Source organism: Rhinopithecus roxellana, chromosome 14 (assembly GCF_007565055.1).
Source record: "Rhinopithecus roxellana isolate Shanxi Qingling chromosome 14, ASM756505v1, whole genome shotgun sequence".
Lineage (NCBI taxonomy): Eukaryota > Metazoa > Chordata > Mammalia > Primates > Cercopithecidae > Rhinopithecus > Rhinopithecus roxellana.
Window position 1 is genome coordinate 97,402,507 of NC_044562.1, and position 19,566 is coordinate 97,422,072.

The 19,566-nt window shown below is 34.3% G+C and overlaps 1 protein-coding gene across 5 annotated transcripts in view; it reads right to left on the reverse strand.

Annotated features, from left to right (window-relative positions):
- The window catches only part of KANSL1L (KAT8 regulatory NSL complex subunit 1 like), a 146,622-nt gene that overhangs the window by 74,063 nt on the left and 52,993 nt on the right, over positions 1–19,566 (reverse strand). For all 5 annotated transcript variants that reach the window (XM_010354928.2, XM_010354925.2, XM_030916042.1 and 2 more), the window contains exons 4-5: positions 7,233–7,430; positions 2,716–2,837 (exon numbers count right to left, since the gene is read on the reverse strand). In XM_010354928.2, the coding sequence (XP_010353230.1) occupies positions 2,716–2,837; positions 7,233–7,430 (320 nt within the window). The remainder of the gene's footprint in view (positions 1–2,715; positions 2,838–7,232; positions 7,431–19,566) is intronic.

The window sequence follows — 19,566 nt, forward strand, 5'->3', positions numbered from 1 at the left end:
CCATCCTGCTCTTGTCAAAGTCTCTCTTGCCAAAGTCTCAACTCATTACTGACAAAACCAACAGATATTTTCAGTACTCTCTTTGGCAAATGAAACAATAGACCACATTTCCTCAAAATTTGCTACTTTTCCTTCAGTGTTATTATTCTTCTTATCTGCAATATAGTCTAGTTTCTATGTTTCTGGTTAAATAGATTTGTAGACTTTTTTATACATATTATCACAATTTGTGGAATCTTTACAAAACATTTGAATGAAATCAGGAGTCAGCAGTATCCCCCAAAATCTTTTGTCTTACATGGTAGTTTGCTGGTTATCTGGTAACAAAGCATTTATAAAGAACTATTAAACTTAAAGATAAACTATGCATTTTAGATAACTCTCAATTGTTCTAAATTTGATCACTTTCTCTTTGATAAAAAGTAGATAAAGTATTACATTATCGAGCAAATGTTAGAAAATAAATACCTTTCCTGCAAGGAAAATATGATATTTTGACAAAAAATGAGAAAATAAATGCTTTTTGAAATACACATTATGTAGCAACTATTTTAAAAAGAGTTCATTGTTACCAAAAATGTCATTAATTAAAACATATCAGCACACTTCAGAAATATGAAAAACAAAATTTTTATCTGCTTTTAAATCTATCAAAACATTTTCATAGGTTTTGAACTTGTTAAAACTTTCAAAAGCAAATCTTTTCGATTAGTCTGCAGCAACAACTAATTGACATGAGGAAAGACAGTATTCAGTAGCTGATTTCAACAAAAACCTTTCAACTGCTAGTAGACATAATTAAAAAAACGTAATTTAGTAACCATGGCCAATTTTCCATTTCTTTCATTTGGATCTACATATCTTTATGAGGTATCTTTTTCAAGTGTAACAGTTATTAAAAGCCAGTATTCAAACAACTACACACAATACCATTTTTATTACATAGTATTTTATTAAGTAGTTACATGTTTCACCAACCAGACTCAGTTATTCACAAGTGAAGACTTCTGTCTTCATATTTGTGTCCCTAGGACTTTGACTATGTGGCATACAATAAATAGTTATGCAATCAATGTTCTGCAAATGACCAGAAATACAGTCAAGTATATTAAAATGAAAATTCACAAACACATGAACACACACAGGTAACTATGTGTGCAACCCTGTACTACTTGATTAGGTAAACAAAGTATTATCTAAAATGGGATTAGCCCCGAATCATAATGCTTACACACCAATTTGATGTGTTTTATGGGTCAGCTTAAAATTCATTTACCTACATTCTGACTTTCCTAATTAGGATATGTTCTCATAAATGAAAAGATCATAGTTATCCCATACAATATGAGAGAATCTTTACTTTCAACATGTTTTATCACTGATATGAGGAAGGAATATAAAGTCGAGAAAAAATAAAGCAAAACCAATAGAACTGTTCCCACGATAGAACAATGGATACATAACTCAACATAAATAAAACAGTAAATTAAAGATTAGATGTTCAAAATAACCAATTAGAAATAAAAATCAAATGTCAGCTTTTTATTTATTATTATTTATTTATTTATTTTTTGGAAACAGAGTCTTGCTCTGTTGCCCAGGCTGGAGTGCAGTAGCGCGATCTTGGCTCACTGCAGCCTCCATCTCCCAGGTTCAAGTGATTCTTGTGCCTCAGGCTCTTGAGTAGCTGGGACTACAGGAGCGCACCACCACACCTGGCTAATTTTTTGTATTTTTAGTAGAGACGGGGTTTCTCCACGTTGGCCAGGCTGATCTCGAACTCCTGAGCTCACGTAATCTGCCCACCTCAGCTTTTTATTTTAAGACTTTGTTTATATCCACTAATCTCACAAAGAATTTGATGGCTACTTAGCATAATTTTCACCATGGTATAAATTTTCATTTTATGCTATATTAGAAAGTTATTAAAATAATAAATTATATAATTTTAATACAAATATTTCCCAATATAAAATTACACTTAATTCTCTATGGTAATCAAAGCAAAGAAGCCAACATTCCAATTTTACCTGAAAAAAATTAAACAATGCACACATAAAATGATATTCTATTAGTATGTCTTCTAATTTTATCTTCAAAAGGAAAAGTTCTAAGAGAAAAGGAAACAAAATAAAGTAGAACAAATGCTGTTCCCAAAAAAGGATTAGGATTCATAAAATATAAATTTTTGCTAATATAACACAGATAAATTGCTAATAATTATCGGAGTTATTAATTATAGTCAGATAAAAATTTACCTTATATAAAGCTAAAATACAAAATGATGAAAACTTAAGCTGAATCTAATGTGTGACACCTACCAATCTTCTATGCCTAAACTATGTCTAGGGTCTTTTTTCTTCAAAATGCATTGCAAGGACAGCATGGAGCTCAAGAATACAAAAGCTACAAAATGGAAGGTATCGTAAATAAGGCAGTACTTCTACAGCAAATGTTATCACTGCTATTCTTTTTTTAAGAAACATTATGAAACTTCCCAGAAATCTTTCTCCCTCATTCCTAGATTTATCATTACCTTAATTGTGTAAATTTAATATTATCAAAAAATGTATCCATGGTATACTAATTGTACTCTAGTAGTCCCTAATGTATTTTAAAAAGTAGCTATAATACTTAAAATGTCAAAACAAAATCAAAATAAGATAAAATAGGCAAAGTCAAATTTAAAAGCTAAGCTATCCCATTGATACCTACCTCCTGCAAATGCCATTAGCCAGACATTTATGGCTACAGGATTTGGAAGAGAGGGGTGATGAAGTTGGGGACAAGTTGAGAGGGGCAATCAAACTGTTGATGATCTCAGTCAACTGTGCACTCTGCAAGGAAACAGTCAACCTTTTACTACTGCTAAGCAAGAAATGTGAGTTAAAAGCTCACACGTATAGTGCCAATTAACGCTTAACGTCTCATGACACACATTTTTATTTCAGTAAACATTTTATTAGATAAGACAATTTATACAACTGATTTTTCCATTTATTACAAATAAATCTATACTTTAATTACGCATTCTTTTCCATATCCTTTTTTTATTATAGTTCCTTCATCTACCCATCCCATCATCTAACACATTTGAACCCAGCTAACAGCCTTTATATAATATTTCCCTTGAGGCACGAAAATTAATAATTAAAAATCACAAATACAATTTATTAAGTGCCTACTATGTGCCAGGCATTATATCAGGCACCACACATAGAATATTTCTAATCTTTACAACTAACCAGCAAAGAAGATAGTATTAGAGGTATTGACATTACTATTATTAATACCAGTACAGATGAGTAAATTCTAGCAAAGAAAAAAAGATTAAGTAGCTTGATCAAGGGCTATAAAGTTGGTATGAAACAGAACTAGGATTCAAATTCAGGCCTAAATCTAACAGCACACAGTTTCTCAATATTTTTCCTAATTCAAAAATATCAGGGTTTTTTTTTAGCACCTAAGATTTCACTGACATTTGTCCCAAACTTAAATATATGTAATAAATATTAAATTATTATAATATGTATAAATATTATACTCAAACGATCACAATTATAATAAGCAAAGGCCACATAAAAAGAAATAGTACATTTCTACAAAAGAATGACAACTATTTTCATTACACCCGTAATTCATCATAGAAGAATTGGAAAATATACAGACATTTTAAAAATGAAAAGAGAGTCACCTGTAATCATACTTCAAAGAGAAAACCAGAGCTAACATTTAGGTATATATTTCTCCCTCCAGACTAAGTTTCCTGAGTATATGTAAACATGAGTGTACATTCAACATGCACACATATACTTTTAATTAAATCAGGCTACATCAGTTTTTTAAAACCTAGTTTTCCTACTTAATATAGTGTGACTGACTAACTTTTTAAAACATACAGACGTAGTTCAACATTTTCAATACTGCAAGATACTCTATTGTGAAATAAAGGGGTATATGGAATAATTAGTTTAGAATGCTTCATTTGTATGAAACTAATAACATGCTATTAGAAATGAGACTAAATAATATAATAAAGACTAATATTTTATCCCTCCAAAAAGTCTTTCATGAGAAAGACCTTGAAATGTTTTCATCATTTATTTTCAAGATAATATGCACCTAATGATGTCATTTTAAAAATTATTACTCAGTTTTTAGATTAAAGCTCATTTTTAAAATCACCAACAGAAATGGATTCTTCATCCATTTAGAAAGTAATCATTAGTTTAGTCACACAAATAAATTCTGAAGTATCTCATATCTTCTGACTGGAAACACTAAAACACTCCTGTGATTGTTCTACCTCCAAAAAACATCATCTAAAATCTTTTAAGCCACTGGAAGTCGCTAGTTGGATATATGTGAATAATGGACCAGGAAGGGGAAAATTACAATCCCTATCTTTACCCTAAGAACCAGCCTACTCTGGCCCAACAAAATCTCGCATACCTGAGTCATATGGGCAATACAGGGAATAGAAAAGTCACAGAGAAAATGTGAATGAGAAAAGTAAAATTAAGAGAAGCATAATTTGAACTCTGAAAACAAAAACTAATCAACTGTAAGTTAAAACACTAAGCTACTCATAACAAGATTTATAATGTAAATACACCAGTAGCAAATTCATTTTAAATCACCTAAAGCAGAAGTCCCCAACTCCCAGGCTACTGATGGGTACCTGTCCATGGCCTGTTAGAAACCAGGCTGCACAGCAGGAGGTGGGCAGAGGGCCAGCAAGAGTTACCACCTGAGCTCCGCCTCCTGTCAGACCACCCACAGCATTAGATTCTCACAGGAGCTCGAACCATATTGTGAAGTCCACATGCAAGGGATCTAGGTTGCTGCTCCTTATAAGACTCTAATGCCTGATGATCTGAGGCGGAACAGTTTCATCTCAAAACCATCCCCCCACCCCCACACTGTGGAAAAATTGTCTTCCACAAAACCAGTCCCTCATGCCAAAAATGCTGCGAACAGCTGACCTAAAGTACTAAAAATAAGGTATTAATACTTTTCAATTTATGAACTATATATTATCTAACAATGTGAGCATGTATTAATACTATGAATCAATGTTATTTTTTAAATGATGGTCTACAACTCAATATTGCCTTTATATTTTAACTTCCAACTCTAACAAAACTACTTTAGTCAAGTTGAAAGATTATGAGTGAACAGTTATGTATCAGTAGATTATCCTAAGAAAACCATGCATAATAATGGGCTTGCCATCCCTACCACTTAACTCACTCCTAGACTATCTTCTGCAACAAGTTTTTTTGTTTGCTTCAGATAGTGTCTAGTTCTGTCGTCCAGGTTAGAGTGCAGTGGTGCCATCTGGCTTTCTGCAATCTCTGCCACCTGGGCTCAAGTGATCCTTCTACCTCAGCCTTCTGAGTAGCTGGGACTACAGGTGTGTGCCACCAAGGCCAGCTAATTTTCGTATTTTTGGTAGAGACGGGGTCTCCCTGTGTTGCCCAGCCTGGTCTCAAACTCTTGGGTTCAAGTGATCTGCCCACCTTGGCCTCCCAAAGTGCTGGGATTACAGGCATGAGCTACCATGCCCGGCCAACAAGTATTTAAAAGCAACTTAAGCTTTTAAAACTTGGCCTATAAAAATCATTATTACCACATTTCAAGAACAAATGACTTGTTCATAGGCAAGTTATTAACAACCTCTACAAGTAATTGCTGCTGCCCTTTCTGAATCTTTTCCTTCTGCTCTCCTTACATGGAGCCATTACTGCTCTCACAACTCTTCGTTCCCTATACTATCAAAGCCCCCTGACAGTTCATCAGCAATAAGACCTAAAATGCTACCCAGGGCCAGCTTCATGGGCATGCAACCTGTGCACCAGGCTGAGCGCAGATGGGGGCTATGCTTGCTTAGTGCTCTACTGTCACTGTCTTTAAATTCATAACTTTTTAACAAAGGGCTCCACAATTTCATTTTGAACTAGGATCCGCAAATTAGGCAGTTCTGATGTCATCTCAGGTCCAACCTAAAAAAACTGGGGATACCAAGGAGAAGGGAAAAAGTACAAGAAATCTTTTAGAAATGAAAATATCTTAGAATTAATTTAATCAGATTACAATTTCCAATGAATAAGTAGGGACCTAAAGATGGTGAAAGTAGATTTGACTGAGTAAGCAAATAAATTACTCTAGAATGTGAAACAACTAGGATCAAACTGAACTAGGATCAAAACAACTTGATCCTACTGAATGAGGGGAGGGAAAAGAAAGAGGAAAGTGGGAATATAGAAATATAACAAAAACTAATTTAAATCACTGCCTATATGGTCAAGTGCATTATAATTTGACATCAGATAATTACCAAACAGCTTTCTAAATTACAAAATATTCATAAGTGCCTTGATTATACATTCCAATTAGGAAAAACTCTGGGCAATTATAAATTTAACAAATACAGGGTGGAAGAAATTATACCATATTTTGGTTTACTAGGAACAAGACAGTAACCTGTATTTAGTTATTTCCTGGTATGTCAGAAAAACTCAGATGCAGGCAGGCATGAATCTTTATCATTTCCCAGAGAAACAATGTAATGATGCAACTATGGTGAAGAATGGCTCAGCCTTAAGGTAAAAAAGTCCTAGAAACCGAGTTTGTTTAAGAGCCACTAACGTCTAAATCAAAATAAATTGTTCAATTTCCAAGGACAGATACAGGATATACTGGCCAGAATAATTAAGCTTGTGGAGTTATCCACAATAGAATTTAGATATCAAGGAAGGTTTTGGAATCAAAGTAATTGTTAGGAGCTTTTTTGACTTTCCATTTACATAATCATTTTTTATGAAGAAATACATATTCCAATATTACCTTTCACTAAAAATCTTGATCAATAAATTAGTCAAACACCAATTAAGATGTATTAACTGGTACCACTGTTCTCTCTCCTTGAAAAAAATCCAAGGATAAACAATTTTGTTAGAAAAAAGATTTTCCAATCCCTGTAAAAATAAATTATCATCCTATAGCCATAACAATACCATTACTTTACATATCATATTTAATTTTAATTATATTGGTATTATAATGGAGACTAGTCATATGGCAAATATTTTAATTGTATTTAATGCCAAATGGCCTAGTTTAATAACCCATATGCCAGGAAGATACACATATAATGATGTTTATTTGAATAGTTTATAAAATCGATGAAAAGTCATTTCATACCACTGATATCCTTACTTTGACTTTACCTGTTTTTCGATGTTTCGAAGAAGTAAAGTAGGGCTGCTTGGTGACATTTCAAAATCTTGTTCCGGTACAGGATCTTGACACTCTTGGGGAACCTGAGGATTCCCTAGAATGTTTAGTGAAGCTGCTTGGTCTGCAAATTGCGTTTGTTTTTTCAAAATGTCTTTTGGAAGTTGACATTCTTCTAGGACCACTATCCCCTAGACAAAAAACAATGAGAAAGTTGAAATGAAAACAAACTGATTATTAAACCACCTTTAATGCTACAATGCACTTGAATCTATGCTTCCTCTTATCCCTTGGAATTCAGAAAATATAAACTTGAAAGTATAGTTTAACTCTGTAAAGAACTGGCTGGTTTAAAACATGTGCAGCTAAAATAACATACATGGCTGATAGGCTGGACTTGTAAAATATTTTCTTAACTTAAATACGTGCAGTTTTCTTCTAATTGGTTTTAATTATTGGCATTAAAAGCGTGACATTAAAATAAAATTAAAGGCGTATTATACACAGAATATGGACATTTCAGATTGAAATCCAGAATATTTCCTGATAGAATCTTCTGATATTTTGGTCACTAGCATTTCTATTTGTGCCTTACATTTGAGCACTCCCAATTTTATAAATTAAAATACCAAATTTACAAACATCCAAACAACAATCTAACTCTATCCTAACTCCTTTCAGAGCACCCTAAGGAGCCCTGCCCCTGTTGCTGTCAGCCAGCAACCAGGGATAGGATTGTACCACTGAGAAAGAGTACTCTCTAGGCCAAAGTTCCCACTGCTTTCAGGGTAGCTGTGTTAATAATAAAGACACAAGCTTTCAACTTTGATGGGGTATATTCTGAAATGTAAGGAACTAGGGGAATGAATAGGGATTAAGTTGTCTCTGTACTCCCTGCCTCCTACTCACAAACATACTTATTCCTCAACTGGTTTGCTCGGCTTTCTCCTCCATTCCCCAGCTTCCTCACTCCAACTGTTCTCAACTTTAGGTTCCTCAGAGGCAGTGGAGACAACAGAGAAAGAGAAAAAAGGAGTGCAAAGGAATGATCTTCATGGTTTCATTAAGTCAGTTCTCATTGTAAAATTTCTTTCCTTCCTATCCCTTCTACCACCCTTCCTCCTGAAAATAATACAGTAATATATACTGTATAATATAATATTAAACATACACAGATATTGTTATATATATACTGATATTACATATATTATATATTATATATACACACAGGTTTTACACATATAAGATATATATTTGAAAAATAATATATAATATATATTTGAAATATAATATATATGTAATATATATATTTTCAAAATATATACAAAATATATTTCAAAAATACACATTTTTTCAAATAAAAATATACATTTTTTTCAAATATATTTTTCAAATATATATTATATATTAGAAAAATGCTAATAAATTCTGATAGGCTAGTTGGAAAAGTATTACACTCCTCATGTGGCTAAAATACTATATTCTTGTAATAAAAAATAACTAACATATTAATATTAGTGTTCATTATTTCAAAAATGGAATGAATTAAATGATTGCTGTAGGCCATCTATATCATGTGTAAGTCTTATTTATAAGATGGAAATTGCCTATAGGTAATAATGTGTTATATATGAGTTTTAGTTTGCACTATATAATTTACAGAATATATAACTTTAGAATGCACATATTCAGTTATGGTATTATATGTGTATTTTATTATTTTGTAGAAACATTTTCTGTAAAAGTACTAAATGCACTTTTTAAAAAATCTATATTTTGAATAGTGCTAACATGCTGACTTTTCCAAGGAGAAGGGGATCCACTTGATCCCAATTACTGTTTTCTTAGAATGAACAAATATGGCTGTCAAGAAATCTGAAGAAACATGCTCAAAAGTTCTTATTTCGTTTGGTATTTTCAAAATTAAATTAGATATAATAGATATGGTATCATCAATCTGAAAAACTCTTCAGAGTATCCATTCAAAATTTCTACAAGTCTCTCACTAGGTTTCTTCACAAGTACCTGCATGTAAAAGAAACACAAGTTTCCACCTTATCAATTTAACTTAAGTTGTCTTTGGTTTGATTCCAGTTTATATTATGGGCCAGTCTGTATAGATTAGTCTGATTTCAGTCTGTATACATTAGTCTGATTTCATAATCCATATTTATAAATCTGCATCTATGGGAAAATTCTATTCTGAATTTCAAAGTTCTATTTCCAAACCTTTAGAATACTACCTTTCTTTAAGTAGAAAGCCTGCTATAGTTAGTTTAATATAGAACTATATTTTTAAAATTCAACCAGGGAGGCAGGGCATGGTGGTTTACGCCTGTAATCCCAGCACTTTGGGAGGCTGAGGCAGGTGAATCACTTGAGGCCAGGAGTTCAACACCAGCCTGGCCAACATAGCAAAACCCTGTCTCTACTAAAAGTACAAAAATTAGCCGGGCATCATGGCACACGCGTTTGGTCCCAGCTACGTGGGAGGCTGAGGCAAAAGAATTGCTTGAACCCAGGAGGCAGAGGTTGCAGTGAGCCAAGATCGCACCACTGCACTCCAGCCTGGGTGACAGAGACTCTGTTTAAAAAAAAAAAAAAAATTAGAATTCAACCAGGGAGACCTTCATAGTCAACTTCATAATCTGCTTCTTCTGCCATAAACTACTACCCTGCACAAAACTCTTGGAGTGTGAGGACAGTGGCCCATTCTGATCCACCACTGCCAAGAATGGAGAGGAAAGGGTTGAATATTTAATCCTCTGGGGACACAGCAGAGAGTTTCTGTTCTTAAAAATCAGTAAAATGATATTCTCATACGTAAAACAACATAGATAAGAAAGACATGAAATATTTTTAGAAAAATGAGTTACAACAACTGAAACAAGTGAAAACTCTAGCATAAAATGAAAGCCAATCAACTGTTTCTGAGAAGACAACTCTTGACAACGCAGGGTCTTCACAGAGAAAATACTGTGTGAAAAAAAAAACTGCTTCAGCAACATCTCTATTATTCACATAAATTCACCAAAGTTAATTTTAAGTAAAACTTTAAATAAAAAATTTGAAACACACAAAAGGTACAATTTAAAATGTGGAAGCCCCTACTGCAGGATAACAAAAGAAATCTGAGAGAAACCATTTGATATAGCCAGTGTTCTCCCAAGAAAAATATTTCAATTTTTTTCTGAGTGTGAGAAGAATCTGTTGTCTTATTAGAAAGTTTGAAGTGGGGAGAAGAGGAAATACAGGAATCTGTAATATGTTGACAAAGCTGTCGCAAGAACCACCAAAGGATGTTGCTAATAACTGCTTTCTTCTCAAAACATTTAAGCAAAGTTTAGACCATATGAAGAATTGGTAAAGGGGCAAATCATGTGTTTTCTGACTTAAGGCACAAACTAGCACTTATTTAAACAGGATATTTACAAAACAGCATCCCTCAATCTCTTTCATTTCCCTTTATCTCTAATTTAACTGAGAACAATTTTTTTTTTTACATTTAAAATACATTAAACAGAAAGTTCTGTTTCAAGACAGTACTGGCCATCCTTCTCAATTTTTTTCTTACAATAACTCAAGAAGCTGTAAGAGCAAGGAAAGTGATGTTTTTCTTACATAATAACTTCTCAACTAAGCTGCATATAAATAAACAACAAAACACTTTAATTCCTAATAAATGTAATGAGAAACTACTAAAATAACCAAAACATTGTATTCTAATAGCATAATTTTGTGGCATTTTCCATAAAATAAACATAATGCTATTATTAAGGGAACAAAGGGCCAGATACACATTTATCCTGAATTAAGAAGAAGGTAAGGCCATATAAATTACTACAGGGAAGTTTAGACGGCTTTCCTTAAAATAATTTATTCCAGTAGATGTTATATAAAACATGCAATCAAACTTTCAAAAAAGTTTAACCAAGAAGTATACAGTACTGCTTAGAAAATAGAGAATATTAAAATAGCCTTTCTCAAGTTAAAGGATTATGAATCAGACTGTCTAGATTGAAATATAAATCTTATTCATCAATTTAACTGCAAACCCACTTTCCTGGAAATACCTAAACTGTTTTACACCTGACTCATTCTTAGAACTCTATTTGCTATAAAAAACAGGTGTGAAATTATATCCTTTAAGGAAAACGATCAAAGAAGAGAGATTATGTGGTGATCTTGAAAGGACTGGGAAATTACTAAAACTGAAGGCTCCTGTAAAGATAACAGTGAACAATGAGAAAAAGTAACTAATGTAACATGAAACTTTCATCAGGAAACACTTAGTGAATGTGGTTCCCTCGAATCTCACAGAACTAGTAAGCCTAAGGTTTTATGTCTGTCCTTCTTCTACCTTCCTACAGATGCCACACCACTAATTCCTACAAGGTGTTAAACATACTTCATCACTTCCTAGCTTCTTTTCCTCTTCTTGTATAACACATACTTTCTGCTCCTTTAAATACCATACTGCTTTGTCATTCCTGAAAATGATCATGTTGTTTCATACCTTCAAACCTGTAAAAAATGCCTTTCTCTAGTTCCACTGATTCATCAAAAAATTACTATTCATCCCCCAAAGTCATACTGAGATGTCACTTTCTTCTCTTAATGTTTCCTCTGACCCTCTTACCCATAAGTATTCTCTCTACGGCACTCCAAATATCTTATAAAAACATGTATTCTACTTGAAGTATAATTTTTAAAAAACAGGTATTACTGAATATATTACATATACTGAAACGATTATATGTCTTATCTCCCTTACCAGAACATAAACTCATGATAGATGGAGCCTAAAATGTATTAAACTTTGTGGACGTGCAGACCCCAAGGTGGGGCTAGGCAAACTACATGGTTCAAGGACTCTGATCCCTTCCCTTCTCAGCTTTTTCTTTCGACGCCTATCCCTATCAACCTTCAATATTAGATTATCTCCAGGATGTCTACAGTATGACCATATAGAATACTGTTTCCCACAAAAACAAAGTTACAAATAAATATTTAGCAGTATTTAGAATGCATAAGAACTCATTTGCATTGTTGATTCTTTGGGAAAACAGACCACAATGAACATTCCCACTTGGAAAGGTAAAGAACAAAAAATATATGTCAGCTATTGGTCTATATTAATGTTAACACTCTGCTGGACCAATATTGTGGGAGCTTCTTACCCTAGGGGCATGGCTTAATTAGGCCCTGATTTGTGCTTCCTATTAAAGGATTCTTTCTATTCACTGTTCTCTATGGCTCCTGAATCAGCCAGCTTCTTTCTTTTATATTACCTTCCTTGGTAATATAAATTTAAAATTTATATTGGTAATAAAAATATAAATATAAAGCTTCTTTCTTTTCTATTACCTTCCTTGGCAATATCAGTAAATGTTTATGACTTCTTTAGGAACTGCAAAGCTCTTAACCTGCTTCTTGTTCATAGAAGGTTGGCATCCTAAGGACTGGTTTAAGTTTTGGCCAGTAAAATGCTTTTTATAGGTCAAGCTTATAATTTCTTTGGTACAACTCACTCAGAAACTCAGAAGGCTTCCCATCTATCTGTTTTCAGGCAGTTCCATGTACTGACAATCACACCCACAGTTCTCTGATGCATTCTCAAAGGATATTTCTTTCACCCTCTAACCCCTGTACCTACCTATATATTCCTTCCTCCTGTCCCTCTTTCTCTGCTTCCTTGTGGGGGGTCTCATAAGCTATTAAGTTCTGATGGAAAATCCACATTCTTAATCTTCCTCCACTGCCCTGAGTGTAATTTTATCCAGCTCAAAGGTTTTGCAGAGAATGGTATCCTTAGTTTGATCTTTAGCTCCAAATCACTTTTGTCCTTTATTATTCAAAGGTTTTCTCAATCCTATCTCTTATCATATAAAGTGCAGAGAGAGGCAGTTTTGCTAACTTCATAAGGCCTTCAATTTCTAGAAACCTATTCCTTTTCATTCATGTTTTTAAACAGGTTTGAAAACGACCTAATTAGAAATTATCAATAAAAAGCATTATCACAAAGTAAAAGCCAATATAAAAGCCAATATACAGGACAAAGTCTAAGCAGAATATGGTCAAAGACAGAATTAGCAAATTAAAAGACAGTAAAGAATTCCTTGTGGTACAGAGAGACAAATGAGATTAAAACATTAAAGAGTGCTTAAGAGACATGAAAAATTTGTTTGAACCTCTCAACCTATGAGAATTTCACAAAAATGGAAGAGAAAAAAACTGACAAACATGCATTATTTGGATAATAGTAGCAGAGAATATGCTAGAATTGAAGAAAGATGTAACACCTTGGACTAAACATGGACTCTGGGCTGGCTGCAGTGGCTCATACCTGTAATCCCAGCAATTTAAGAGGCTGAGGCAGGTGGATAGCTTGAGCCCAGGAGTTCGAGACCAGCCTGGGCAACGTGGCGAAACCCCACCCCCACCAAATATACAAAAATTAGCCAGCTGCGGTGGTGCATTCTTGTAGTCCCAGCTACCCAGGAAGCTGAGGCGGGAGGATCGCTTGAGCCTGGGAGGTCAAGGCTGCGGTGAGCCGTAATCATGCCACTGCACTCCAAGCTGGGCAACAGAGCAAGACCCTGTCTCAAAAATATAAAAGAAATTAAAACAAACAAACGTGGACTCTGAAAAAAAAAAAAAAACATGTCTACACAAAGACTTATACATGAATATATACAGCAACATTATTCATAATAGCCAAAAACTAAAACAACCTAAATTCCCATGACCTAGGAAACAGATAAACAAATTATATATAGTACAACCCTACAATGGAATACTGCTCAACAATAAAAAAGAAAAAATTACTTATGCATACGGCAACACAGATGAACTTCAAAAGCATTATGCTAAGTGGAAGAGCAAAACAGAGATTACATGTTTTATTATTTGACTTACATGAAATGCTGGAAAAGGCAAAACTATAGCAAGAGAAAACAGATTAGTGGTTGCCAGAGAAAAGAGCCTGAAGGAAAGAGTCTGACTGCGAAGAGGAAGGAGTGAAATTTTTGAAGGTTATAGAAATGTCCTACATTATGATCATGATGACGGTTACAAGAGTAAATATTTGTCAAAATTCAGTGAACTGTACAGTTAAAAATGTGTACTCTGAGTACCAAGCAACATAAAGACAATCCTTTGATACCTGTTAGTAAGGATGTAGAACATCAACTAAACAAGAACATCTTAAAAGTTATCAGTTAGAAAAGACAGTACTCAAAAAAGAAAAACAATCACATTGACAGTAGACTCCTCAGTATCAAACAAAACAATAAAACAAATCTTTAAAGTGCTAAAGGAAAATAACTGTCAAACTAAAATTTAACACCAAACTAAAATACCATTTAAGAGTGAGGGTAAAATGAATATATTCTGAGATGTACAAAGACACAAAGTTTAAGTGACCAGAGACCCAAATGTCAAAAACTCCTATCAATGCATGTCTCTTATTTCTACTTTATTTTTTAATTGACAAATAATAATTGTACATATTTATGGTATATATAATGATATTTCAATACATATAATGTATAGTGATCAGATCAGGGTAATTAGCATATCCATCACCACAAATATTTATCACTTCTATGTGTTGGAACAGGAAGCACCAGGAATCTGTCTCCCCACCTAGACACCACCTGCATTGGCAGAATCTGTCTAATGTCATTATTTCAAAAATCTGGAGTTACTGAAGACTTGCAAGTTCAAGGGGCAGGTTTGGACAGTAAACGTGCAGTTAATTTTTATCAATTTTAGCTCTTAGCACAATAGCAGCTACCAATCCCCACTCCTAGTCCCATGGCAGGGAAACATTCATATATTTCGGAAGCAATCTACATACAGCCTGCATAAGCCAGGGTAGAGGAAGAGGACTCTGCTCTGCAAATATTAGGGATCTGTGTTCTGATCACTGATTGTAACCTTTGATCACAGAGGTACAGACAAAGAGGCAAACAACCATTGTTGTAGTACCTCCCTCCTTTTATTGCAATTCCCTCCCCTTCTGGCTGAAGGTCTTCCTGGGGATTTAAAGGGCCAGCACCCTTAAAACAAATAAATCCTCTCTTCATTTTTCTCTTTTCCCCTTTTGGGAGCCAGATATTAAAAGCAGGACATTTTAAAACAACTGCATCAATGGGGAAAATTAGAAAGCAACTGGGCATTTCCAAGAAAAAGTGCAGACTCAGAAAAAAATGAGATTTTAACTATACCCTTCAGGCTTATTCTTGCCACACCGACAACCAACAACAACAGAGAGAATCAAAATAATAAACAAAAATGATTTTAAAAGTCCTGCAGAAAGAGAAAGAATCTGATTTCCAGAGTTAACACATTATTAGATTCAAATGTGCAGTTTTCGAAAACAAACAAACAAAAAGCATACAATGAAACAGGAAAAAAGGGAGCATTCAAAGAAAAAAAAAAACAAACAGAAATTGTCCCTGAAAACAGGATGGAAGACCTATTAGACCAAGACTTTAAAACAACCGTTTTAAAGATGCTCAAAAGGCTAAAAAAAGGATGTGAAAAAAGTCAAGAAAAAGATGTTATGAACAAAATGCAAACATCAGTATGGAGATAGAAAACCTGAAAGGAAACCAAACAGAAATTCTAGAGCTGAAAAGTATAATAACTGAAATGAAAAATTTACTAGAGGTATTCAAAGGCAAATGTGAACAGGCAGGAAAAACACCAATGAACTTGAAGCCAGGACAGTAAAAATAATCAAGTGTAAAGCATAAAAAGAAAACAGATTAAAGAGAAGTGAACAAAGTGTAAGGGACAGTTGGAACACTAATAAGTGGCCCAACATATAAATGTGGGAGTTCCAGAAAAAGAAGAGAGAGGCAGAGAGAATATTTGAAGAAATTATGGCTAAAAACTTCCCAAATATGATGAAAGACACGATTACAAATATCAGAAGCTGAATGAGCTCCAAATAAGGTGAATCTAAAAGTACTATAAATAAACATTATAATCAAACTATTGAATGACAAAAAGAATCTTGAAAGTGGCAAGAGAGAAGCATAGGCAAGGGATCCTCCATAATACTATCAGTAGCCTCTTATGATAAACTTCGGAGGTCCAAAGGCAGTTAGGTCAATATATTCAAAGTAGAAAACAAACAAAATAACAACAACAACAACAAAAATCCTGGCCAATCCAAAATCCTATTATATTTGGGAAAATAATCCTTCAAAGGTAAAAAAAAAATTAAGACACTCTCAAGTAAACAAAAGCTGAGGGAGTCATTTACCACTAGACCTACTCTGCAGAAAATACTTAAGGAAGTCCTGCAAGGTTAGATTCAGATAGTAACTTAAAGCTGTTGATGAAATAAAAATCTCAATGAAGTTAAATACACTCATAATTATAACAGCTAGTATTATTGTAACAACAGTTTGTAACTCCTTGCTTTCTACATGATTTAAATAACTAGTACATTAAAAAAAAATATTAGTTCCAAAGCTACGCTTGTGGTAACTTTGGTTTGTAACTCCACATTTTGTTTTCTACATAATTTAAGAAACTAATATATTTAAAATAATTATTAATTTATGCTTTGGGACACATTAGTATAAGGATATAATTTTGTGACATCAACAACCAAAAGAGGTGGGAACAAAGCTGTAAAGGCAATGAGTTTTTATATGTTACTAAAGTTAAACTGGAATAAATTAAAATTATAATGTAATAACTTTATGAGGTTAAATATAATCCCCATGGGCAACCACAAAGAAAATATCTACTAAATATATACAAAAGGAAATAAGAAAGAAATTTAAACATTTCAGGGTCAAAAAAAATCAGCTAAACACAACAGAAGACAATAGTTCAGGAAATGAAAAACAAAAAAAGGTATAAGATATATAGAAAATAGTAAAATGACAGAAGTCTATCCTTCTTAGTAATTACATTAAGTGTAAATGGATTAAACTCTCCAAAACACAGAAATTAGAATAGATAAAAACACAGAATCCAACTCTATACTGTCTACAAGAGATTCAACTTAAGTCCAATGACACAAATAAGTTGAAAGTGGAAGGATTTTTTAAAATCATATGCAATATCAGACAAAAGAGACTGTAAATTAAAAAAAGTTACAAGAGATAAGGACATTATATATTAATAAGACTCAGTATAACAAGATAAAACAATCATAAACATTTATGAAACCATGCCACAAAGAGTTAAGAAAATCAGTCTAAATTCCTATGTTTATGGGATAACAGATAAGAAAAGAAACAACTTGTTGAGATACTGAAACTCAAAGTATAACCCAAGGAGTAAGAAGTCAATAACTAGCAAAAATTCTTGAGTTTGTAGGATAGCAGATAATTAAAGACATAACCCACTAAGACGCCAAAACTCTCTAACCTTGTGAGAACAAGAATAAACTTTAACAATGTTAAAACTGCACAGAATGACCTTACTGACATCACAGCCTAAATTTCCACTGCATGTTTCATATTAACTCCCCCGATGCAATCCATGAGTTAGCATGAAACGATAACTGCACATGCCCAAGAACTTTCCAAAACTCTCCTTTCCTTCTACCAATCACCTGTTAATCCCAATATCTACCCCCAAATCTATTCTAATAGAAATGTTGCCATAAAAATAGCATGAGAGAGGGGAGGCAGAACAAGATGGCTGAATAGAAGACTCCAGCAATTGTACCCCCACTACCTCCCAACATAGGAACACCAAACTGAACACTAGCCACATAAAAGAGCATCTTTGTAAGAACTAAAAGTCAGCTTGGTTACCAGCTTGGCCACAGTGGGGTAAAGCACCAAGCATTTCTGGACCTACCCTGGTCCAGAGGGGAACCCACTGTCCTGAAGGGAGAGACTCAGGACTGGCAGCATTCACCAAAAGCTGAATGAAGAAGTCTTGGGCCTTTAGTAAACACTGGCCATAGAGAGGCAGTACTTGCAGTGGTCCTGGGGCAGTGGTGGCCACGGGGAGGGACTGCTCTCCTTGAGGAAAGAGGAAGGAAGGGTAGGGAGGACTTTGTCTTGTGACTTGGGTGTCAGTTCAGCTGCAGTAGAATACAGCACCAGGTGGAGGCCCAAGATGGCATCTCTAGACCCACCTGGGGCTGGGGAGAACTTGCCACCCTTAAGGGAAGGATACAAGCCTGAGTGGATTTGCCACCTGCTGATGGTAGAACCTTTGGGCCTTGAGGCGACACAGACGATAGCCAGGTACTGGTCATTGTGGGCCTTAGGTGAGACCCGTGCTGTGCTGTCTTCAGATCTGACCCTGTGCAGTCCCAGTGGTCCTTGTGTCATGCCTCTCCTAGCTCCAAGCAGCTCAGTACAGAGGGTGAGACTATGTTTCCCTGGGGGAAAGTAAGGGAAGAGAACAAGAGTCTCTGACTGGTAATCCAGAGAATGCTTTTGGATCTTACCCAAGACTACTGAGGTAGTACCTCTATGGGTCTACAAAAGATGCAGCGTTACTAAAGTTGGGGATATGACTGCAGTGACCGATGACTTAGATCACAACACCCAAGCCTGTTTGAATATCTGGAAAGCATTCTCAAGAAGCACTGGTACAAATTAGTGTACACTGCAAAGACTAATAAATACCTAACTTTTCAATGTCCAGACACAGATGAACATCGATCTATGAGTATAAAGAACACCCAGGAACACATGGCATCATCAAATGGACTAAATAGGGCACCAAAGACCAATGCCAGAGAGACAGGGATATGTGATCTTTCAGACAGAGAACTGAAAATAGCTGTTTTGAGAAAGCTCAATGAAATCTAAGGTAACATGAGAAGGAATTCAGAATCCTATCAGATAAATTTAATAAAGAAACTGAAACAGTTGAAAAGAAACAAGCAGAAATTCTGGAGCTGACAAATGCACTTGACATTCTGAAGACTGCACTAGATACAGTCTCTTAACAACAGGATTAACCAAAAAGAAGAAAATTAGTGAGCTTGAAGACAGGATATGTGAAAATATACCATCAGAAGAGACAAAGGAAAAAAGAATAAAAAATAATAAAGCACACCTACCAGATCCAAAAAATACCCTCAAAAGGGCAAACCTAAGATACTGGCCTTAAAGAGGAGGAAGAGAAAGAGATCAGCGTAGAAAATATATTCAAATGGATAATAACAAAGAACTTCCCAAATCTAGAGTAAGATATCAATATTCAAGTACAAGAAGGTTATAGGGCACCAAGAAAATTTAATCCAAAGAAAACTACCTCAAGTAGTTTTAATAATCAAACTCCCAAAGGGAAGGAATAAAGGAAGGATTCAAAAAGCAGCAAGAAAAGAAA